Below are 24,885 nucleotides of genomic sequence, written 5' to 3'. Positions count from 1 at the left end.
TCTAGAGATTTTGGTAAACTGAATGTTTATAAGGCAGGGAATGAAGCACCTGAAGAATTTAAATCTTTATTATCTTTGATAATTCTTATTGTTTTTTTCTTTCTATACCTGTTATTCCTTCAGAAACAGGTAACATTTTCTAACAGCCTTTTTGTATTCTTGCATCTTGCTTTTATTATGCTTTTGTTTCTTGCCATGGAGGATAATGAAAAATTAATATACTCTCACATGGCATTGGAACAATCTGCATACAAATTCCCACACTTGCAATTAGATTATAGCCAGTTGATTTTCCAAACTTTGCAGAAATCCTGGCTATAGGTTGTACTATTTAAATCCAGCATTTTTTTTTTTTTTCCAAAAATTCAAACATGGGGTTTTCAGAATTTACAGTATTAGGTGTTGGTAATAGTGTAGAATGAAATATCCAGGTCTTGCTTCCTTCTACCTAATAATAATACAGTGTTGACCTGAAATACAGTATTTATGACCAGGGTTTTTCCCCAGCTTCCTGACTGTATAACCTCATTTTTGTGCTCACTTTCTACTTCTGCTCTTTTTTTTTTTTTTTTAACATCTTTCTCTAAACTCTTCATTCATCTTTAAAAAGGGACTTTCTTTGGAGGAGGTTTTAAAATTAAGGAATATCATCCTTAAGAGAAACACACCTTTTGTGTTTTCTCCGCCCCCTCCCCATTACTGCCTCGAAAGAAAGCTATCATGCTAAGTAACAACATATGAGTAGTTAATTCCTTTTACAATATTGGTATTGTAAACAGAAATTTATGATAAAAATGTAGTAGTGAAAAAAACAGGTTACTTAATAATGTCCTGTTAATAGAGCCTAAATTGTGATCAGCAGGGTAAAACTTGGTTCAGTGAAGTGTTAGATGCTTGCTTTTCCACATTGACTTCCATTCAGGGATCCTTTTTGATTTTATTCAGAATAATACTGATAAAAATTTATTTATCAATTTGAGTACAGCTTGGTTCAGTCCCTGTCTTTCCTAAATACTTTGGCACACACATGCACACACATGTACAACACATGTTATAGTGGGAAAAAGTCCATTTATGTGGTTATGTAAAAATATCTCTTGCTTTGAGCTTTAGTTTCTTAGATAAAGAGTATCATCTTTAATGCTGGGTTTCCATGTAAGTAAATATTTTATACACTGAAGTGGTAGATGCTTCTCAAAAAACTAAGGCGATTACAACATGAATAGGATCAGCAGTATAAATTAATAATTGTATTGCTCTTTGTAGAAGGTGACATGACTGGTTTGGAATTTTCCTGTAGTCTAGTTTTCTGGGAAAATAGGGAATTTCAGCATCCTAATGTAAGTTGTTACTGATGTTTTCTTGAAGCATTTCACGTTCTTGAAAATAAACATAGCAAAACTAATTTTTATCAAGAATTTGTACAACTATAAGGTGATAGAGGGTATTGCTTGACTTAGGTGAATTTCACATAAAGCCAAGTGTTTAGGGCCGTTAGTGGCTTCCAGCTGAAAGTGGCATTATGGAGACAACACCAGTCTATTAGAACCTCTTAGAGAGCTTTTTCAGAGTACAGTAATCTTCCAGTGTATGCTCCATTCTACCTCCACCTGAGGCCTGCTGTTCTTGGGGATCCCCCTTGGTACGCTCTTAGCTCTTAAAATTGCTAGCAGTGGGAGCTGCTGGTAGAGCGAGTGGCTGAGCCCACAGGTGCAGTTATGCTTTTATTTCCTGGATTGCATGTACACACACCCATCCACCACTAGTTTAGGATGAGAGGAGGTAAGAGCTAGTTAGGTTTGTAGTGCCAAGCTGGCTTAAATGTGCTGGCTTGGATTTCTTATTTTGGTTATCACCTTGCCCCCCAGGGAGCCAGTGACTGTTACAGAAGTTGTACCAAATAAAAAATCTCTCTGGAATTGTCTCTATTAAAAGAGACACAGTTGTTTATTCTTCTTTACTCCTGCTCTTTGGTGGCAGCTTATAGTATGGGTGAGGGCACAGTGACTGGGAGCTGGTATCCTTTGACAGAGCCAGATCAGCAGAAGTATTATTCCCTAGCCCTGTGCTAGGTGATACCTTGTGGGCCCAGCCATTTAAATGCAAGCCTGTATCTCCAAAGCATTTTCTAATACTGTCATTGCTCAAGTAGACCTTTACTTGCCTGGTCCTAACACCCAACTAGAGAAAAATTTTCTTTGCTGGGTAGCAGCTCTGAGATATTTCCTGTCAGCTGAACATGGTGATGCTCTCCCAAGCTACCTGCTCCTCAGTAACATTAGAGAGGAGAGGACACAGTAAGTGAGAAAGTGAGGGTGGGAAGTCCTGGTAGATAGGCCTGCCTCCTGAACCTTTTGGGGATGATGACACTGTAGCGCCTGAACTTTTTAACAGAGTGGCTATAGGGAAAAATGGATTCTATGAAGGGTTTGCTCACTTAGAATGGCTTCAGTTACTAATGGCAAGACCCCTGAATATAGACATGGATTTGGAAAGTTAAAATGCCTATGTTTGGATATAGGAGTTCTGAGCTTTTATTTAATTAATGGATCCATTAAACAAGAAGCATCCTATTTTAGATGGGTTGGTAGAGATTTTCTGGATCGCTTCTGAAATACAAAGTAATTATTTTTAATATAATTTAATGACCTGGTGAATGCATTAAAACATTTCATGTGGCTTAAAATTATATGGGAAGAACTGAAAGTTTTTGGAAGATTATTGTATTAGAAGCATTATACATCTGAAAGCATACCATTAATGAATGTTACACTTTCTATATCATAATTATTTTTAGCATATCTCTGTTGATAATTTGTGTGTATTACTGTTGCCCATTGTCTGACTATGTGATCTTTCAGCTAAGTCCATCCTTTGCAGATGCTTTTACTGATTCTGCTATCAGTGCTAAAGTGAATGGTGAACACAAAGAGAAGGACCTGGAGCCCTGGGATGCAGGTGAACTCACTACCAGTGAGGAACTGGAGGCTTTGGAAAATGATGTAGTAAGTAAAGTCTTTTGATTAGTATCAGACTGTGGTCATGTGATGTGGTGTGACATCTTATTATTTGGTTTTAATTTAAGTATGTTGTCATCATTGTAGTAGATACATTTAAAGCAGCAGTCTTATTGTCTAAATAGAGATCTCCCCCCAGGCAGTAAATACAGACAAATGTTTCTTTGGGATGCTTATGAATGATTTCCATGTTTTTAAATAAACCATAATAAGCAACTTAAAATTTAAGTTGGGAAGCATGGGAAACTGGAAATACTGGTATGTTTTGCTTTGAATGCTTTACAGAATAAGGCAGCCTAAGGAAATTAGCGTCTTAATTGTCTCTTGACGTTACCTAGAGGTCTGAGGAAGAGGTTCTCACTATTAAGATACATAGTTAAGTTGCATTAGAAATAAAGCAGTAAGTAGATTTCTTGGTCTTAAAATTAAGATCATTCCCCACAGAAATCTGCTATTTCTAAAAGCTTTTTAGTGTATATTATTTTTACTTTTCCCATAACACATCATCTCTAAATCAAATGCTTAGTAGTAAGGACTATCGTTAGGATTCTATAAATTATGTTTGTAAGGTAGATAGAAAGTAAAATCTCTTACCAAAAATGAGCGTTTAGGTAGCAACATTTGAATTGGATGAAGAATCTTCCATTGAATATTGTGGAGAAGTCTTTATAACAAATCTGTTTTTAATGTTTAAGTCCAGCTATAACACTGAAAATACATAGGCAACACATCATTATTCATTTTCAGACTTCAAAGAATCCGATATAACCTAATGTGGAGGTTCTCAGGTCTCTGCACCACATCACCTATGTAGGATACGAAGCAGGTACTCCTTTTTTACTGATAGTGAGGTGGATAAACCGTTAAGTTGCCAGAGAGCATTCTGACAATATTTATAAAAGTTTAAAACACACCTATGTTGGACTCACCTCTGAGAATTTATTATTGTCCTGGTATATCCATAGGACATGCAAATAATGATGCGTAAGGATGTTTTCTGCAACATTATCTCTGATAGTGAAAAATTGGAAACAACCTGTTCATCAGTAGGGCATGGGTTAAATAGATTTATTGTACCTCCATTCAACTGAAACACTGTATTTCCACTAAAAAGAATGGCATTCTGATATGGAAAGATATTCAAGACTTATTAAAAGATCAAGCAAGTTACATAACAAGAAGATCCTATTTGAATTAAAAAGGAGATTGCTCTAACTGATCATGTTCTTAATGACTACATAGAGCACATCTGGAATTATGCCCAAGAAGTTAATAGTGGTTAACTATTGTGGCAAGATGATAGACATTGTTAATGTAAGATATTGATTGTACTTGAATTAAAGAAGACGAATACTTTGTCATTTTGAAAAATAAACTATTTTCTTCTAGTCTAATGGATGGGATCCCAATGATATGTTTCGATATAATGAAGAAAATTATGGTGTAGTGTCTACATATGATAGCAGTTTATCTTCATATACGTAAGTTTAAAAAATTGGCTTTTATTTTACTACATTTATCTTTGATTTTCATCAACTTATATTAGGATGTTGAATAAATTTTTCTGTTGGATTTTTAAAAAATTTATTTTACTTTTTTTTAAGAGAGAGGAAGGAGCGGGGCCAGATTGAGAGGGAGAGAGGGAATCTTAAGCGGGCTCCATGCCCAGTGTGGAGCGTGACACGGTGCTTGATCTCACAACCCTGAGATCATGACCTGAACTAAAATCAAGAGTTGGATGCTTAACTGACTGAGCCACCCAGGCGCCCCCTGTCAGATGTTAAGTTAAACAGTTACATGAAAGAATTGATCCTGCTACTACTTAAGCTGATAGATTCTCATTAAAACAGGAAATAAATGCAGTTTAGTTCACCTGTATTCTAATGTTGTGCTCTAGATAAATTTTGTTTTTGTTTTAAGTTGTAAAAACTCTTAAGTTTGCAAGTGTAGATGTTATGGGAGAAAGTCCATTTAACCAGCTTTGGAAATGTTACATTCCTCTAGGGAAAAGTGAAACAAAAAAATTTCTAATTTTGATTTATACATGAGCAGATCACTGTAACTCTTTTATATTTTTATCAGTCTTTCAAACTCTAAACTCTTTTAAATTGATTGGGACAGATATATAAACTGTGACTTTAAAATACTCACTTTGCTTTTTTTTTTCCCTCATGTCAGGGTACCCTTAGAAAGGGATAACTCAGAAGAATTTTTAAAACGAGAAGCAAGGGCAAACCAGTTAGCAGAAGAAATTGAATCAAGTGCCCAGTACAAAGCCCGGGTGGCCCTGGAAAATGATGATAGGAGTGAAGAAGAAAAATACACAGCCGTTCAGAGAAATTCCAGTGAACGTGAGGGCCACAGCATAAACACTAGGTATTTAAAGGAAATCATGATGCAGTATTTTGGATACACAACTCAAGGTCTGTGTGAGAAGGTGTATTATTATTATTATATTTCATCTTCCTTTAATGTAGCTTAGGTAGAGAATGCAAGTGGAATTGGTTTAAGATTCTTTTAGAGAAAAGATTAGAGTAATTTTGGAAAATATTTTTTGAGCATCAGCTCTGTGAAGCCAAGTGTTGGAAGTACAGTGATGAGCAAGCCAAGGTGTGGAAGAGCTATTTAAAGAAAAGCGATCAGATGGGGGGATGGTGCACAGAACATAATAGCAGTTCACTAGGATTTGCTAGATTAGAGGTGTGTCCAGAGTGAGAAAGAACGAGCATATAACCAGTGGGGTCAGAGAAAATCTCACAGAGGTGACATTTTGTGATAGGATAGTAGCACTGTCTGCTGCCCAAAGAGAAGTAAGAGAGAAGCATTCCTTGCATGATGAAAAGAAATGTGAAAGAACCTGGCCAACCGGGGGTGAGGCTGGTTGTTTCATATGTCTGGAATACAGGGTGATGTTGAGGGTGCAGTGGTGGTAGCTGGTGAAAGGAACTGAGGTAGTGAAGGGTTTGTGTCCTGTTAAAGAGCACCCTGTAGGCAGGGGAAGGTGTGAACGAACTCTGGGACATTTGAGAATTGGCTGAAACATGGAGACCAGTTAGTGTATTGAAATTGTTCAAGTGTGAGAACTTGGTAACTATCTAGGCCAGGGCTTGTGAGAGAAAGGTTAGAAAAGCCATGGGTGACCTGAGGTTTATTTGATAACTAAATTGATTGCTATTTGTACTGGTAATGGAGATAGAAAACAGCAAATTTGAGGGGAGATAAGAGTGAGCCCTTTGTTAAATTTATTGCATTTGAGGGGCTCGTCGGTCTTTGATTCATTTATTCATAAACATGTTGAGAAACATCTACTACATACCTGGTAGGGTAAGATATAAATTCTTTCTTAAAGACGCAGCTTATAGTCTGATGATTTGAATTAAAGTGTTCAGTGGGAGATGTTGAGACTGTGGGACTGGCAGTGTGGATTTAGGATTTGTCAGCATTGCTGATACTGAATGAAAAAACCAATGAATAGCCACAAAGAGAAGAAATCCAAGAAAAAACAAAGTAGAGAAAGCTAAGGACAAAGAAAGTTTTAGGAAGTCAGACCATATTTGATAGACTCAGCCATTTAGAGGTAAAGTAGGATGCGAATGAACACAAATCTGTTCAACTTTTTGCTTAGGAGGAGAATCTGAGAGAAAGGAAAGGCCAGAGGCTAGACCTCAGGGTAACATGGAAGAATTAGGGATATTTGGGAGTGAGACATTTTGTTTTAGTGTTTAACCTTTTTATAACAAGCATTCACTTCTGCCTCAATTACTTTTAGATTTGTTTCATTGGCCTGGTATCTGTTAGGATAAAATGATTTAGAGGCTCTCTCATTTTCAGGGAAAATAAATATATTCCTCCTGGACAAAGAAATAGAGAAGTCATATCCTGGGGAAGTGGGAGACAGAATTCACCGCGTATGGGCCAGCCTGGATCGGGCTCCATGCCATCAAGATCCACCTCTCACACTTCAGATTTCAACCCGAATTCTGGTTCAGACCAAAGAGTAGTTAATGGAGGCAAGTATTTTGACCAAATTTGTCAATGTCCTCGATCAAATATATAGTTGTCTGAATATTTAAGTTTAACATAATTGGTAAGAGCATGCACACCTTCAGTGATTTCTGTGGAGTAGTTTTTACTTCAAAATTATTTAAAATTTGCCTTTGTGGATATCAAATTAGTATAAGTCATTGGCATATACAGTATTTAGTGTGATGAAATACATATTAAGATAAAGTGCTAAATTTGGCCAAAAAATACTCCACATATAAAGAAATTGGAAACTTTGGGTAGGTTCTCAATTTTAAAAACACTGGATGATAAAACTACTTAAACATAGTTAATATGGAAAATCCTAGTCTGTGTGAAACACTCAGTGGTTAATACAGATTAATTTTCATTAACTGCACATTTATATTCTGCTTACTTCAAGAAAGGATTTGAGGTAACTTGCTATACTAGACATGACCAAGAGTCATGTGAAGAAGATAAGAAAGAAATGTGCTTAAAAAACAATAGAAACAACTCTTAGTTGAAGGGTGGATATTGCAGTTTAGCATAAGTACGGTGAAAGAGACTTGCATCTTTAGTAGGAAGATATTTTTCTGCTTTACCTCTAAATCTAAGATTGACTATACCTCATAGGTCACGGATCTTTCACGTGAGTCAGGGATACTGGACAGCAGTACTATAGGCAATATGGAAATAGCAGTACTGTGTTCCTAACCTAGGGAACAAAGTGGACATTCAGTTTAAGATATTTAGGTTGAGAGAGTTAGAAAAGGAGAGAACATTAAGTTTCCAATTTCAGTTGTTTCTGTTGAGTCTTTCTCCAGAATTCCTCTCCAAATAAACACTCTTGAGTATTTTCTGTACTTAGTATTGGGGGTGACATTTCTTTGCTCACTGAGTAAAGAATTTTAGTTCATGAACAGAATTTTCAAGTAAAAAACCTGAAGGGGGCTAGGAAATGTATGATACTCAAGTGTGTGGAACCCTCTGGAGAGGAGACCTGGACTGTTTCCTAAGATCAAGGTAAGTGATATGTAATGTTACACATTAGCTATATCTTGATCTGTGCATATCCGTCAGTGTCCGTTTATTTGGTGATGACTGCTCTCTAGTTGCATAGTTTATTAAGCAGTCACTTAAATAAGTGTTTAACTGCATGAATTACTTAGCAGGTCCCCCCTCTTTTTCTAATTCGATAACATTAAAATGTTTTTTGAAAAGGCAATGAATATTAACCTTTGTCACTCCTGTGACTCTAAAAAATAGAAGTAATGTTTTATTTCTATTAAATGGACTTGCTTAGATTTCAAACTAAATTTTAACCTTCAAGTTACAAACTAGATGAAAATCACAGATGGTTATATAAAACCCAGCATTTTTAATGGGATATAATAGCTGCTGCTTATTTTCATGTTTCAAAAGCTAAAACTAATATAGTAAGTAATCTTATTCCTGAGTTTTGTGATTTATTGTGTGAAATTACTTAGTTTATGTTATATTCCTTTTAATAATTGATTATTGAGAAACAGTAACAAGCAGGATTAATAGGCAAAGTCTTAACTGTCTTCTTCAATAGTATGTGTAGATCCTAATTAACCCTTTGGGAACGTGTGTTCATTCAAACAGACTTAATTTTAAGGAGGTTAAAGTAAAATGTGAATTTATGTCAGTTAAGTTATGCTAAAACTTATCACAAATCAAATGACTGTCCTCAAAGGGTTAAAATGTACAAGAAATCATTTTTGTCATTTTACTTTTTTTTCTGTTTACTTTTTTCCCTCATTTTTTTCTTTAGTTTTTATACTTTCCTTCATATCATTTGTTCTGTCAGGTGTTCCCTGGCCATCGCCTTGCCCATCTCCTTCCTCTCGCCCACCTTCTCGCTACCAGTCAGGTCCCAACTCTCTTCCACCTCGGGCAGCCACCCCTACACGGCCGCCCTCCAGGCCCCCCTCGCGGCCATCCAGACCCCCGTCTCACCCCTCTGCTCATGGTTCTCCAGCTCCTGTCTCTACTATGCCTAAACGCATGTCTTCAGAAGGTACAATACCACAATTTGTTCATGTTTTTGTTTGTCTTTGTTTAACTCCTATGTGAGTTTATAATTACAAAATAGTTTCCTCTTCATTATTTAATAACCTATAATTTCCGTGTTTTAACTTTAGTTTATTAAAACTATTTCTATTAACCTTTTGTTCATTAGAGAGAAATTTGATAAATGTTGTGTGAAGCTATGAACTATCCTGGATTTTAAGGATGGGGGTTTATCTCTGCCTGGTAATAATGATGCTCCTTTACAGCCCCAGAAGGTCTGCCCCAGGTTTTTGTCCCTCTCAATATACAGTATAAAGAGTGGTTAATGAAGAGCAATGAACTTTCTTCACCCAGTATTGGACTTACTGTAGAACCTGTCATTTTATAGCTCCTTGGCCAAGGTACTAGTGAACCTACCTGTTGGCCAAAGGCAGTAATGGTGATTGAGGGATCCTTTTTGAGACGGACATTCCATGTAACTGCCTTTGTGTCTCTACCTGCTTTTAGATTATAAAACTGAGATTGGTTTTATGTTTGGGGAATTTAAGAAAATTAGCTTTGTAATATTTTCTAGTGAAAGTCTAATCTGTAAGAAGTCCTTGATCTAAGATAAAATTTTTTATAAGATTTTATTTATTTACCCAACAGAGAGAGACACAGTGAGAAAGGGAACACAAGCAGAGGGAGTGGGAGAGGGAGAAGAGGTCCCTAGCCGAGCAGGGAGCCAGATGTGGGGCTCGATCCCAGGACCCTGGGATCATGACCTGAGTTGAAGGCAGATGCTTAACGACTGAGCCACCCAGGAGACCCTAAGATAAAATATTCTTAATAAAAACCATTTGCCCTTGTCAAAAAAAAAAAAAATCCTGTATTTCTCATGCAATGTTTGGTGCTAAGTCCACTGTTGCTATATATCAAATATATGGAGATACTGTAGAAAGGTCACATTTTAATATAAATGCAGTGCATATGTTAAAAACCTGTTTTCTGGATGATAAGTACTTTTGATATTATTTCAGAGTATTTGTGTTAACATTTTAATCTGATTTGTTCATTAAAATCGTGGTTGATAGAACTTTCGCTGAGACTAATAGAGTTTCCTGGCATAAAGTGCTTCCCTGGAGAAAACTATTTTGGCTACTTTTTTTTTTTTTTTTTAAGATTTTATTTATTTATTTGACAGAGAGACACAGCCAGAGATGGAACACAAGCAGGGGGGAGTGGGAGAGGGAGAAGCAGGCTTCCCACGGAGCAGGGAGCCGGATGTGGGGCTCGATCCCAGGACCCTGGGATCATGACCTGAGCCGAAGACAGATGCTTAACGACTGAGCCACCCAGGCGCCCCTGCTGGCTACTTTTTAATAAACTGTTGCCATCCAGGCAGGAGGGAGGTCATATGATACTGACTAAAGTGGCTAACCTTGAACAGCATGTTGCACTGATTTTCAAGGTGACTTCCTTGCTAGAAAGTGCTTGTAATGGTGGCCACTAAGTGAAAAGTTAAAATCTGTTGTGGTATTTGTGGTGCATTGTTTGAGTAAAGCAGGACTCGTTAGTGAGTATGAACGTCTTCACTATAGTAAGTTGTAGACTGCTTGTGGAGGGACTATTCATGTTAGAAGTAGACCTTCTACATATTCAGAGCTGCTACATTATCCAATTTTTCTTTTTAACTAATTTGAATTAAAATGTTTTCCAGTCATGTAGTTAGGTGACACTGAAGCATTTTTCAAGTGTGAACTTCAAACGTAGAACTATTAAATACAGTGGTTTTCTGTGTTTAATATGGGAGAGTACTTTGTATTTTATGTATTAACAAAAAGAATGATTTTTTTTTTTTTCCAAATTAGAGTTTGATTTCACTGAACTATGCCAACCAGCTTTCTTGGTCTTTTTCTCTAAATGGGTATAAAAAATTTATATGATGTGCATATACTTAATTCTTAAATTATTTTTTTATATAAATCACTTCTCCAGTTGAAAACTATAATATATAACATTAATAGTTCTTTTTAATATTCATGATTAAATTTCTACTGACGGTACAAATTTATTTGACATTCTTAAGACTTTGACAGGAAGGTGAGGGTGAGGAACCTTGGCTTTGACATTAAGGATGAGTTTTGCTGAGTATTAGCACTGTCTGGCTTTTCTACTGAGAGCCATTCTGTCCACTGATTTCATCTGATTGTTTTGTTCAAATGCAGAGTAGACTTCTTTAGAAATAGAAGCCACTAATGGGGTGGCAGAATTAATGATCTAGAATTTTTGACAATTCATATATACAAATTTCTTCTTCAGATGCCAGTTTTAGTCTTTCAGGTCATGCCTTTCAGCTCATAGCCTGTTCAGTCTGAGAAACTGCTTACATGTGAAGACTGTTTTAAGGCATGGGTTGTAAAATTTATTGTCATGTTTCAGTAGTATAAAAGTACATAGGGATTAATATTCTTTTTGTTTCAAAATCTTTTTTTCTAATTTTAGAAAGTTTGAGGGAAAAAGCTAAAAGTATGTGGTAAAATAAGACTTACCTAACTATCATGTAACTGTAACTTCTATTAATATTTTATTATATTTATTTTTATATGCCCATAAGTAATGGATATAGATTAAACAAATAAAAATCTTTGGAGAGTTACAATATGTTTGATTTCTTAACACCAACTTCATCCCTCCCTTTCTTTAAAAAAAACAGGGAAATAATATAAAATTTATTTATAAAACCTTGTGGCATTCCACAAAATAATTCTGAAAGAATATGGCCCAAAATACAGTTTTTTGGTGGTGTTCTTTCTTTTATAACCAAGGAGAAACTAGGGAGAGAGCAAGAGAGAGAGAGAGTGTTTGTGTGTGTGTGTGTGTGTGTGTGTGTATGTGAATAGGGTTTATGTATTTAGCAGAAAAGTTGTACTGATGGACGTTGTAGCATTTATGTGATGTTCACTCTTCCTTTCTTAGGGCCTCCAAGGATGTCCCCAAAGGCCCAGCGACACCCTCGAAATCACAGAGTTTCTGCTGGGAGGGGTTCCATTTCCAGTGGCCTAGAATTTGTATCCCATACCCCACCAAGTGAAGCAGCTGCTCCTCCAGCAGCAAGAACTAGTCCTGCGGGGGGCACATGGTCATCAGTGGTCAGCGGGGGTAGGTAATACTTGGCTTGGAGTATGACAACAGTGTTCATTTTGTAACTCTGCTGCATGTAAAAAGGGCTGAGCTTAAGCTTTGTTTGAGGAATAATAAGTGTATATCTTAAAATTAGTGGAGTAACCAGGAATTGGGAAAGCTGTATTTTTATTCTGGCTTCCACCACATATTCACCGTATGTTAGAGCAAACCATGTGATTATTCTGAATTTCAGTTTTCTCAATGGATTAGAGTCATTTTTGCCTGTTCTACTTTATGGACTTGTGATAAGATTCATATCAGGTTCCTAAGTTAGGAATATACTTCATAGTTTTATAAAGTACCACTCAAATACAAAACAAATACAGTATGTAACATCATTTGGACAGACTGTATTTCCTGTCTTAGCAATTTTGTCTGTGGATTAATTCCACAAACATTTGCTGGGGCTTACAGTGCTGTGTATTTCTGTAGCATCTGTATATGGCACTAATTCCTGATGGTATTTTCTTTATAAGGAATATAAAAAACATACATGACGGGCCCAAGTTTTATCTGTGATTAGCCCAAGGAATGTGCTGATAGCAGCTGTAAAAGTATAAAAGATACATAAAAAGACTAACTGTAAGCTTAGTCCAGAACTGCTTTTGCTATTTAATGTTTTGCTTCCATGATAACTGTGGAGAGTTAGAACATGCAGTGATTGTGGTTTTTTATTCATAATCTGTCTTAATCAGCACATAGATTTTTAAGAGGGAAAAGATCTTTAAGCTTAAACAAAAATATACCCAACTCTATTAAATTAGTCGATATACATTGTTTAGCATCATGTATGTATAATTTCATGGTAAATTCCTTTGTATGTTCTGTTTGGTCCTCAAGGAAGACCGAAGGAAATTAGATATTAGAAATTAGATATTTTATTAATGTAATATAATTAGAAATTAGATATTAGGTATTAGAAATAATTCACTTAGCAAGAAAATAGAATTTCTAAAAATCTTTATTCAGTTGTACCATTCATCATTTGACATTACTCAGAGAATCTGGAAGTGAATTTTGAGAGTAACAACATAATTATAGAAGTGAAACAATAAAAACTGTTATTAGAAATATACACAGAGTGGTGTTATAGTTTCATTTTTTATACTAATTAGAAAAATGACAGTTGTTGGATAGTTTCCTTCCATGATCCTATGACTTAAAAAAGTAAAGAACCACTAAATTGAAGCAAAGGAACCATTTTCTCTAAACCTTTGAATCTGAGTTCTACAAATAGGTTTATAATGGAATAAGAAACCTATTAGTTGTTTACTTGAGGACAGGTGGAACAGGAACCCTGGTGGATTATCTTCTGCTTTTGGCTAAATTGGTTCCCCGATTTTCTTAGTTATTGTAAAGTGCCTCTTGAGGTGGCTAGAAAGAACATACAGGATTGGCTGCAAGCTGCCAAAAGGTGTTTGAGTTTATTATTTGAAGGAGGAACAGATAAGCCTATTTCTTTGGGATCTACCACCCCACTGTTAAAGAAACATCTCACTTCTTAGTGGGGAATGTTGCTGTCTTCATCTTAAAAAGTGGGGTTTATCCTGTCTTAAAATCCAGTTTCTAATTTCATTTAAAGGTACTGCCCTTTAGAATTAATCTAATCTATTAGTTACAAGGAAAAACTACAGTTGTACTTAGGTACTAGTAATTGTTGTCATTCTTCAGGTATTTGTGTTTTCAGTTACCACCACTATTCCCTAAGACTTTTTTTTTTTTTTTTTTTACAGATTTTATTTATTTGAGAGAGACAGAGAGCACATGAGAGGGGGGAGGGTCAGAGGGAGAAGCAGGCTCCCCGCCGAGCAGGGAGCCCGATGCGGGACTCGATCCCGGGACTCCAGGATCATGACCTGAGCCGAAGGCAGTCGCTTAACGAACTGAGCCACCCAGGCGCCCTCCCTAAGACTTTTGAAAAGAAAACAGGGTGATGGGATAAAGAGTAATTGGGATGGTGGTTGACTAGGACTATTTTACCTAAATTTTCTAAGAAGCCTCTTTGAGGAAGTGACATTTGAGCTGAGAATGTAATGGATAACTTTTCTCTTTCTTGTAGTTCCAAGATTATCCCCTAAAACTCACAGACCCCGATCTCCCAGACAGAACAGTATTGGAAATACTCCTGGTGGACCAGTTCTTGCTTCTCCTCAGGCTGGTATTATTCCAGCCGAAGCTGTTGCTATGCCTGTTCCAGCCGCATCTCCTACGCCTGCCAGTCCTGCATCCAACAGAGCTGTTACCCCATCTATTGAGGGTATGTACAAGAGGGCTTCCAGCTCCACGTCATTTGTGAAGTTGAGTAACAAATGCTATGTTTATTCATAGTTATGTATTTGAGTATATATTTAATATTGTATGTAAATGAAGTTGTTTAATACTACTAATTTCATATATGTTATCCTTGAATGTTTGCTGTTACAAGGGTTAACATTCCTAGGTAGTAAATATCAATATAAATAAAGTTGTTGGTGTTTCATTTATCTGCAAAGGAGAAAGCTTCTGGTTAAATGGAAATTTTTTTCCCAAAAACTATAGGAAATAAAAATTGTTGACTACTTTCCCATTTTACTTTATTATTTTTTTAAATATGTATTTTTTTTTAGCTAAGGATTCCAGGCTTCAAGATCAGAGGCAGAACTCTCCTGCAGGGAATAAAGAAAATATGAAGCCCAATGAGACATCACCTAGCTTCTCAAAGACTGAAAATAAAGGTTAGAGCGTTAAATAGTATAATTGTGGAAATAGGAAGGAGATGTCTAAACTCATGCCCAGTACAGATTGTTTTTGGTCAGTGCTTTTTCTTAGGATTGTGCATTTTTAAATGCATAATTTGACAGATGTCAAAATCTGTAATTAATATATTGAATAAAAGCTTATTTTCATTTTAAGTTAATTTTAAGTTAAAGATTTACAATAAGTTGATATTTAACAGTTTGTAATTTTACAGGTATATCACCAATTGTTTCTGAACATAGAAAGCAAATTGATGACTTAAAGAAGTTTAAGAATGATTTTAGGGTAAGTGTTGTTATTGATTGAATTAGAATTTTAAAAATGAATATTAAACATGATTAAGAATTTTTATATCCTTCATTTACAAAAATGCATTATATGCATACCCAGAAGCATTGAACCATGTCTGTAGAAAGCTAAACATTCTTAAAGTTGTCTTTGTGCTTTTAAATTATTTATTTATTTTATTTACTTATTTTTAGAGAGTGAGCTTGGGGGAGGGTGGAGGGAATAAAGGGAGAAGGAGAGAGAGAATCTCGAGCCGACTCTGGGCTGAGCGCAGAGCCTGACACAGGGCTCGATCTCATGACCCTGAGCTCATGACCTGAGCCGAATCAGAGTCAATCGCTTTGCCAGCTGAGCCACCCAAGTGCCTCTTCCTGTGCTTTTAAGTAGGTAACTAAAATCAGGAGCTTTGAGAACTATACAGATAACAAATGAAAGAGAATATAATTTTGACATTCGAAGCCAGTCATAAGTTATTATTTGATGCTTATTTGATTACTTTATTCAGTGAAGAGTAGAGCAAAGCCGGGGCATTAATTATCTGATGGGGCTAGTGGAAGATGTAATGGACCCTGGTGTTCTGAGATAGTTGCAGATTTACACTTTGTACACAAATGTATTGTGGTAGAAATTGGTCTTTAATACCATTTCTCTGCCTTAAGACTTGCTGAACATACTCTGATCTCTTTTGGATGAACATTGCATTCTTTCACACAGTGTTTACTATAATACATTTTGTATATCAAGTAATTTTGGGACCACTCAAGAAGTCATCCTGAAACTTAGTTTCTTAGAGGAAAGGATCGGATTATCAGCCTTTGGAAAAAACAACTGACTTAAGAGATGAATCAGTCAAAGGCAAAAGGCAGCCTTTTCCTAGTCTGTGTTAGCTTCCTAAAAATTAATAATTTTTTGCTATAACTTCATATTTATTAGCACCATTCAAAATATTACATATCATATTTTATCACAGTTGTATGTATTCAGCTTTAATGCTGTTAGTGGTTGTGAATTTAAATTTAAATTTTTTAAGCCATAGCTAATCCATGGACATGATACGGAGAATTATTTTTATTTTTTTATTTTTTTAAAGATTTTATTTATTTGACAGAGAGACACACAGTGAGAGAGGGAACACAAGCAGGGGGAGTGGGAGAGGGAGAAGCAGGCTTCCTGCTGAACAGGGAGCCCGATGCGGGGCTCGATCCCAGGACCCTGGGATCATGAACTGACCCGAAGGTAGACGCTCAACGACTGAGCCACCCAGGCGCCCTGATACGGAGAATTAACGACTGAATGCCCAGATATCAAGCTTAACATGTCATTCTCTCCAACACAGTTGAAGCCCTCCTGTGTACTTGGTCTCCTTAGCTGCATCCTCCTGCCAGAGGGAAGGGTTTCTTTCCTGTGCAGTTCTTTACATTGCATCTGAATAGATTCCTAAGGAATAAGTGATACTGTTTTGCATAATCTTCCATTTGATGTAAATGAGCTAATGCTATAGGTATTGCCTATTTCCTTTTATTCTCTCAGCATTACTTTTTACAGTGAAGCATTCAGTCCTTACTTACTTACATACATTGAATTTATTATGAAGGAAAGAAAAATTTTTATTTAGAAGCATATGAGTAGTATCTTTCTTGTAACAGTCTTATTGACATATAATTTACATGTCATACATTTTAGCCATACAAAGTGTACAATTCAGTGGCTTTTAGTATATTCACAGAATTGTACAGTCATTACCACAGTCAATTTTAGAACATTTTCTTCACCCCGAAAAGAAACCCCATACCCCTTAGCAGTCACTCCGCTTTTGCTTTCAAACACCTCCCCCTCACCCCTTTCCATAGGTCTTAAACAATCTGCTTTCTTTATTTTTTTATTTTTTAAAGATGTTATTTATTTATTTGAGAGAGAATGAGATAGAGAGCATGACAGGCGGGAGGGTTAGAGGGAGAAGCTGACTCCCTGCTGAGCAGGGAGCCCAATGCGGGACTTGATCCTGGGACTCCAGGATCATGACCTGAGCCGAAGGCAGTCGCTTAACCAACTGAGCCACCCAGCTGCCCCTGCTTTCTTTATCTATATACAGTTGCCTATTCTGGACATTTCATATGAATGGAATCCTCATATGAGGCCTTTTGTGTCTGGCTTCTTTCACTTAGCATAATGTTTTCAGAGTTCATCCATGTTGGAACATCTATCATTGCTTTTTTTTTTTTTAAAGATTATTTGAGAGAGCGCATGAGAGTGTGTGTGCGAGCAGAGGGAGAGGGAGAGAGAATCTCAAGCAGACTCCCTGCTGAGCATGGAGCCCACTGTGGGGCTTGATCCCACAACCCTGAGATCAGGACCTGAGCTGAAACCAAGAGTTGGTCACCTAACCCAACTGCACCACCCAGGTGCCTCAGTACTTCATTGCTTTTTAATAATACTCCATTGTATGAATAGACTACATTTTATTTATTCATCAGTTGATGTGTCTTTGAGTTACTCACACTTTTTGACTATTATGATTAATGCTGCTATGAATATTAGTGTAGTTTTTGTTGTGGACATATATATTCATTTCTCTTGGGTGTATATATGTAAGAGTAGAATTTCTGGGTCCTGTGGTAACTCTGTCTTTAACCTTTTGAGGAAAATTTCCAGACTGTTTGCCAAAGCAACTTCAGTATTGTATATTTCCACCACCAGCATTTAAGGATTTCTGTTTCTCCACATCCTTGACAACACTTGTTATTGTCTTTTTTATTATAGGCATCCTTGTGGTATCTCATTGTGGTTTTGATTTGCATTTCTGTTGGCTAACGATGTTGGGCATCTTTTTATGTGTTCATTGGCCATTTGTAAATCTTTTTAGAGAAATGTCTATTCAGATCCTTTGCCCATTTTAAAATCTGAGTTGTCTTACTGACTTCTTTATGTATTCTGTGTACAAGTCTCACATGTGATACATGGTTTGCAGTTTTTTTCTACCATTCTATCGGTTGTCTTTTCACTTTCTGGATGTTGACCCTTAAAGGACAAAAATTTTTGATTTTATTAAAGTCCACTTTATCTCTTTTTTGTTGCTTGTGCTTTTGGTGTCATATCTCAGAAACCATTGCTTAATCCATAGTCATAAAGATTTACTCTTACTTTCCTCTAAGAGTTTCATTTAGGGCTATGATCCATTTTGAGTAATTGTTTTATATAGTGTGAGGGTAGCCTTCCAGATTTATTCTTTTGCTTGTTGCTCTTACTTATCCCAGCACCTTCTCTTTAAAAAAAACTGAATTGGGGGCGCCTGGGTGGCTCAGTTGGTTGGTTGTCAGGTTCTTGGTTTCAGTTTGGGTTGTGATCTCGGCGTCGTAAGATTGAGCCCCGTGACGGGCTCTGCACTCAGCATGGAGTCTACTTGGGATTCTATCTCTGTCCTTCCCCCAGCTTGTGCTTGCTGTCTGTCTCTCTCTAAAATAAGTAAATAAAATCTAAAAAAAAAAAAAAAAAAAAGGAAAGGAAAGAAAAGATACTGAATTGAATAATCTTTGCACTCTTGTGGAAATTCCATTACTGGACTCTGAATTCTCCTCCATACATCTGTATGTCTCTTCTTATGTCAGCAACACACTATCTCAATTAGAATTAGTGTTTTTGTTTTGTTTTTTAAGGTGGGGAGGTAAGGGGCAGAGGGAGGGGAGAGAGAGAGAGTCTTAAGCAGGTTCCACGCACAGCGTGGATTCCAACACAGGGCTCAGTCTCACAACCCTGAAATCATGACCTGAGCTGAAATCAAAAGTCGGGCGCTTAACTGACTGAACCACCCAGGTGCCAATAGGGTTAGCGTATTTTTAAAAAGCTCATAACTTCATTTAGTAGAAAACATTTTGGTTCTCATATTATCAGTTCACAACTTTCTGTAAATCTTCTTTAACACTTGACTCTTAAAGTCCAAGTGGTTGTAGGATTAGAACTCTACCTCTTTAGGAATTCTAATCTTATTACTATTGGGAGCCTGAATAATTGAATGTATTATTAAGTCTCCTACAAGTAACTTTCTGTCCATAAATGAGTACTGGAAAGCAAGGAAATGGTATTAAAAAATGTTTGAGGGTGAGCTTTATATTTCTCTGAAGGTAAAATAATGTTAGTGGTTTACACATACTGAATATTTCCTGTGTCCCCTATACTGTCCTAAGTGCTTATGTGATAAATCTTTTTATTGTCCTAACATCCCTTTGAAGCAGGCTCTATTATTATTTCCAGTGTGTATATTAGGAAACAGAGGTAAAGACAAATAATTTGCCAAGAATCACATGGTTAGGAAAAGGCCTGGCCATCTGTGTGTTAGGTTTTTAGTACTGCTTTGGATAGTACCTAATGCACTGCCACTGTTCAGTGAATGAATCCTCAGAGCCATCCTCATGATATGCGTATGGCCTTAAACTATGGTGATTCACAGAGATCTCTGGTCTTTCATTGAGACAGAGATAGGAGTCCTCTGTGGTTATATTTTTTCTTTTCATTTTCCTTGACAGCCATCTGCAGGATCTAATATAGCTATGTGCACGTTGCTGATAGCTTTATTTGTATAAGAATTGCTAGTAATCTGATCTGTTACAGATTAACAGTATGGGGTTTGGAGGTAAGTAGACTGTCTGGTTTGAATCTTCCCTTTACAAATACCATATGTATAACATTGAAGCATGTTACATACTTCTCCCAAGCTGAAATGGGATTATTGTAGAACCAGTTTCAGTGTTCTTATGAAAATTAAGTGAGATACTACTATAAAGTGTTTAATATAGTACATGACACTTATAGTGTGTATTCAATAACTATTAATTCTTATTACCAAAAAATAACATATCCCAGTGTTTTACTGACAATCAATATTTTCTTGTTCTCTAAGTCACATAAGAATTTCACTTTTCCCATTAAATGTCCATACTACCCAAAGCAACCTAGAGATTCAGTGCAGTCCCTATCAAAATTGCAATGGCATTTTTCACAGAAATAGAACCAACAATCCTAAAAATTTTGTGTTACTACAGTAGCCTTCAAATAGCCACAGCTATCTTGAGAAAGAAGAGGAAAGCTGGAGGCATCATGCTCCCTGATTTCAAACTATATATAAAGCTGCAGTAATAAATAAAAGTATGTTCTTGGCATAAAAACAGACACATAGGTCAATTATACAAAATAGAGAGCCCAGAAATAAACCCATGCACATATAGTCAATTAATTTATGACAAAGGAGCCAAGAATATAGAATGGACAAGGGAGGGGCGCCTGGGTGGCTCAGTTGATTAAGCATCCGACTCTTGATTTCATCTCAGGTCATGATCCTTGGGGTCCTGGGATCAAGCCCCACGTTGGGCTCCACACTCAGCAGGGAGTCTGCTTCTCCCTCTGCTCCTCTCCCCACTTGTGCACTCTCTCTCTCTCTCTCAAATAAAATCTTAAAAAAGAAGAAGAAGAATGGGGAAAGGGACAGTCTCATCATTAAATGGTGTTGGGAAAACTGGAAACCACATTTAAAAGAATAAAACTGGGGCATCTAGGTGGCTCAGTTCGTTAAGCATCTGACTCTTGATTCCAGCTCAGGTCATGATCTCAAGGTCAGGAGATAGAGCACTGCGTCAGCTCCACACTCAGTGCAGAGTCTGGGATTCTCTCTCTCCATCTCCCTCTGCCCCTTCCCCCGCTCACGTGTGCCCTCTCTCTCCTCCTCTCTCTAAAATAAATAAATAAACAAGAAAAAAAAAGAATGAAACTGGACCATCTTACACTCTACATAAAAATTAACTCAAAATGGAATAAAGACTTGAAAAATACTCCTAGAAGGAAACATAGGCAGTAAGCTCCTTGACATTGGCAGTGATTGGCAGTGGTTTTTTTAATTTAACATCAAAAGCAAAAGTAACGAGCAAAAATAATGCACAGCAAAGGAAACCAACAAAATGAAAGGGAACCTACCGCATGGAGGTAGTATTTGCAAATCACATAACTGAGAAGGAGTTAATATCCAACATATATAAAGAACTCCTACAGCTCAGTAGCAAAAAAAAAGAGGACGAAGAAACTGATTTAAAAATGGCCGAGGATGTAAATAAACACTTTTCTAAGAAGACATACAGATGGCCAGCAGGTCCATGAACAGGTGCTCACCACTAATCACCAGGGAAATGCAAATCAAAACCACAGTGAGATATTGCCCACGCCTTTAGAATGACTATTACCAAAAAATTAAGGAAATAACAAGTGCTGGCCAAGATGTGCACTTTTGACAGAAACATAAATTGGCGTAGCTGCTGAGGAAAACAGTATAGAGGTTCCTCAAAAATAAAAAAGTTAAAAATAGAACTACTGGGGCGCCTGGGTGGCTCAGTCGCTAGGCGTATGCCTTCGGCTCAGGTCGTGATCCCGGGGTCCTGGGATTGAGCCCTGTATCGGGCTGCCCCCTGAGCGGGAGCCTGCTTCTCCCTCTCCCACTCCCCCTGCTTATGTTCTCTCTCTTGCTGTGTCTGTCAAATAAATAAATAAAATCTTAAAAAAAAAAAAAATAGAACTACCATATGATCTAGCAGTTCCATTTCTGGGTATTCATACAAAGGAAATGAAAACACTAACTCAAAAAGATAGCTGCAATGAACCCCCATGTTCATTGCAGCATTATTTACAATAGCCAAGACATGGAAGCAACCTAGGTGTCCATTGATGGATGAATGGATAAAGAATGTGTGTATATATGTATATACAAATGCATGCACGTATATGTATCTATTATAGGTACAGATGTGCACATGTGTGTGTGCGCACACACATATGTAAGGGAATATTGAGGCATTAAAAGGAAGGCTATTCTGTCATTTGCGACAACGTGGTTGGACTTTGTGGGCATCATGCTAAGTGGAATAAGACAGATAATTGCATAATCTCGCTTATGTGTGAAACCTTAAAAAAGAAAAAAACCCTTCAGATTCAGATTGATGGTTACCACAGGCAGGGGGCAGTAAAATGTGTGAATGGCATCACAAGACAGAAACTTCTTTTTATAAAATAAGTCATGGGGGTGTAATGTTCAGCATGGTGACTATAGTCAGTAACACTGTATTGTAATATTTGGAAGTTGCCAAAAGAATTGATGTTAAGGGGGCGCCTGGGTGGCTCAGTCGTTAAGCATCTGCCTTCAGCTCGGGTCATGATCCCAGGGTCCTGGGATCGAGCCCCACATCGGGCTCCCTGCTCAGCGGGAAGCCTGCTTCTCCCTTTCCCACTCCCCCCGCTTGTGTTCCCTCTCTCGCTGTGTCTCTCTCTGTCAAATAAATAAATAAAATCTTTAAAAAAAAAAAAAGAATTGATCTTAAAAGTTCTTGTCATAAGAAAAATTTATAACTGCAGTTATGGCTATTAACTAGACATTGATTATTTTGTAGTATATACATATATTGAATGATTGTGGTGTATACCTGAAACTAATACGTTTATACATTAATTATGTTTCAAAAGAAAAAAGTGGTTCAATTTTGGGGGAAAAAAATCTCAGTTTTCACTTAGGTTTACTTAGTGTACTACAGATAGGAAATATAGCTGAATGCTGAAAAGCATGAACTGTGCCTTAGTTTATCCATTTGCAAGGTGGTGATAAAAGTGTCTACATCACATAGGTCTGTTGTAGCAACTAAATGAATGAGTTTGTAAATCATTTAGAACAGTGTCCAAACCATATATTCCATTATATGAATAAGATTAAAAAAAGTCTCATTTTTGCCTAACTCAAAGACTTTTGTAAATACTCAAGAAATCTTATGCAGTATACAGTTGGTCTGTTATGTAGGTAGCTTCTACTAAAGATTTATCTGAACAAATGCTGGCTTAAATATTAAATGCCTGTATTGTGACTTAAGTAGCCACTCGGTCCAAATAAATGATCCTATCACCTTTTGCCATGAGCTGCTTGTGGATTCTGTAACTATATTGGTGATGCAGTGAAGCTTGAGATGCCCCCAAGATGCCAGCATGCCAAGGGCCTTAGTAGTGAGACTGACATTTGTTTGCCCATCCTGAGGCTGGGGAGAGAGTTTGTTTCTGTCCAACCCTTGCAGTCTCTTCTTGCTGCCTGGGGCTGCTGCTGTATTCTCATTGCCACTTCGGCTGCCTTTTTTTTTTTAAGATTTTATTTATTTATTTGACAGAGAGAGACACAGTGAGAGAGGGAACACAAGCAGGGGGAGTGGGAGGGGGAGAAGCAGGCTTCCCACTGAACAGGGAGCCCGATGTGGGGCTCGATCCCAGGACCCTGGGATCATGACCTGAGCTGAAGGCAGACGCCTAATGACTGAGCCACCCAGGCAGCCCACTTCAGCTGCTTCTACTTGTGCCTTTTTCCTTCTCTTTTTCTTGTCATTTCCTTCAGCTGCTTCTTTTTTCTTTCTTTGGAGTATGGCATCTTCATTCATCTTCAGACAGTAGTAGCATTGATTTCTTCTAGCCTATAAACTTAAAAACCTCAGCACCTACTTCGCTACCATCTTTGCCTTCTACTCTTCTTCATGGTACTTGTGTTTTGCACTTTCCTTCTTTAGTAAGGTTATAAGGTCTAATTGACCAACCTGTCTAGTCCAGTGTCCCTCTGAATCCACCTACTTCTGACTTGCCAGCCCACCACTTCTTGAGTCCAGGCCCAGGTCTTAGTCCACTAGTGCTTTTCTGTTTCTCCCTTTCCCTTGGGTTTTTAAACATGTTGTTTCTTGAGCTTAGACAATTCCGTTTTCCAAACTACCCCCCCACCTCCAATCTTTTATGCCTTAGACTAGATGATGCTTTCATTGAGAAACATTCTTTTTCTATAAATTGCTTTTCCTTTAGGATCCCATAGCATTTACCAAATTTTGTTAGGTATCTGATCTCACCCAGGTGGTAAGCTTTGTGAGGATAGGAACTGTTCTGTATTTTCCATACCCAGCGGTACAATTTCTGACACATGGTAGGTAGTTAATAAATACTTAACTTTTGAGGTTAGGACATTTGAGTGCCTAGATGACTATGGGTGTTGTTGTATATATGTTCTGTTATTATTGCTTTATAATAAGTACATTATTCTTAAAGTATGTAAAAAGCCTTATTTGGTATATCTCATGCTTACAAATAATATTAGTTTGCTTATACTCATGGAGAAAGTTGATTATAGAGTCATTTAAAATATTTAAGTATAATTATTTCCTTTATTTAGTTACAGCCAAGTTCTACTTCTGAATCTATGGATCAACTGCTAAACAAAAATAGAGAGGGAGAAAAATCAAGAGATTTGATCAAAGACAAAATTGAACCAAATGCTAAGGATTCTTTCATTGAAAATAGCAGCAATTGCACCAGTGGCAGCAGCAAACCGAACAGTCCCAGCATTTCCCCTTCAATCCTCAGTAACACGGAGCACAAGAGGGGACCTGAGGTCACATCCCAAGGGGTTCAGACGTCCAGTCCAGGATGTAAACAAGAGAAAGATGATAAAGAGGAGAAGAAAGATGCAGCTGAGTGAGTAAACTTTGAATTGAGCACATCCTGTTCCTTACTTTTTCTTAAAGTGTACAGGGGCTTTCAGCTCAAGAATCTCTCTGGACTTTTGGACTGCTTTATATGTAGCCCTCAAGTTGCA

At 37.1% G+C, this 24,885-nt stretch overlaps 1 protein-coding gene across 17 annotated transcripts in view; it reads left to right on the top strand.

Annotated features, from left to right (window-relative positions):
- Positions 1-24,885, top strand: part of ATXN2 (ataxin 2) — a 134,196-nt gene that overhangs the window by 80,337 nt on the left and 28,974 nt on the right. For 16 of the 17 annotated variants that reach the window (XR_010407410.1, XR_010407409.1, XM_064578381.1 and 13 more), the window contains 10 exons: positions 2,881-3,005; positions 4,407-4,498; positions 5,196-5,393; positions 6,849-7,027; positions 8,854-9,063; positions 12,015-12,197; positions 14,281-14,478; positions 14,828-14,935; positions 15,172-15,242; positions 24,463-24,764. Coding sequence is in view for 15 of the 17 variants with exons in the window: in XM_064578381.1 (XP_064434451.1) it covers positions 2,881-3,005; positions 4,407-4,498; positions 5,196-5,393; positions 6,849-7,027; positions 8,854-9,063; positions 12,015-12,197; positions 14,281-14,478; positions 14,828-14,935; positions 15,172-15,242; positions 24,463-24,764 (1,666 nt within the window). In the remaining 2 variants the exon portion in view is untranslated. The remainder of the gene's footprint in view (positions 1-2,880; positions 3,006-4,406; positions 4,499-5,195; positions 5,394-6,848; positions 7,028-8,853; positions 9,064-12,014; positions 12,198-14,280; positions 14,479-14,827; positions 14,936-15,171; positions 15,243-24,462; positions 24,765-24,885) is intronic. The other variant, XM_064578377.1, reaches the window with a different exon arrangement.

Source organism: Mirounga angustirostris, unplaced genomic scaffold (assembly GCF_029215605.1).
Source record: "Mirounga angustirostris isolate CCGP_5_RB_7025 unplaced genomic scaffold, mMirAng1.0.hap1 SCAF_14, whole genome shotgun sequence".
In the NCBI taxonomy this organism is placed as follows: domain Eukaryota; kingdom Metazoa; phylum Chordata; class Mammalia; order Carnivora; family Phocidae; genus Mirounga; species Mirounga angustirostris.
The sequence above is the reverse complement of the archived record's forward strand: the minus strand, read 5'-3'. Positions and strand labels throughout refer to the sequence as shown.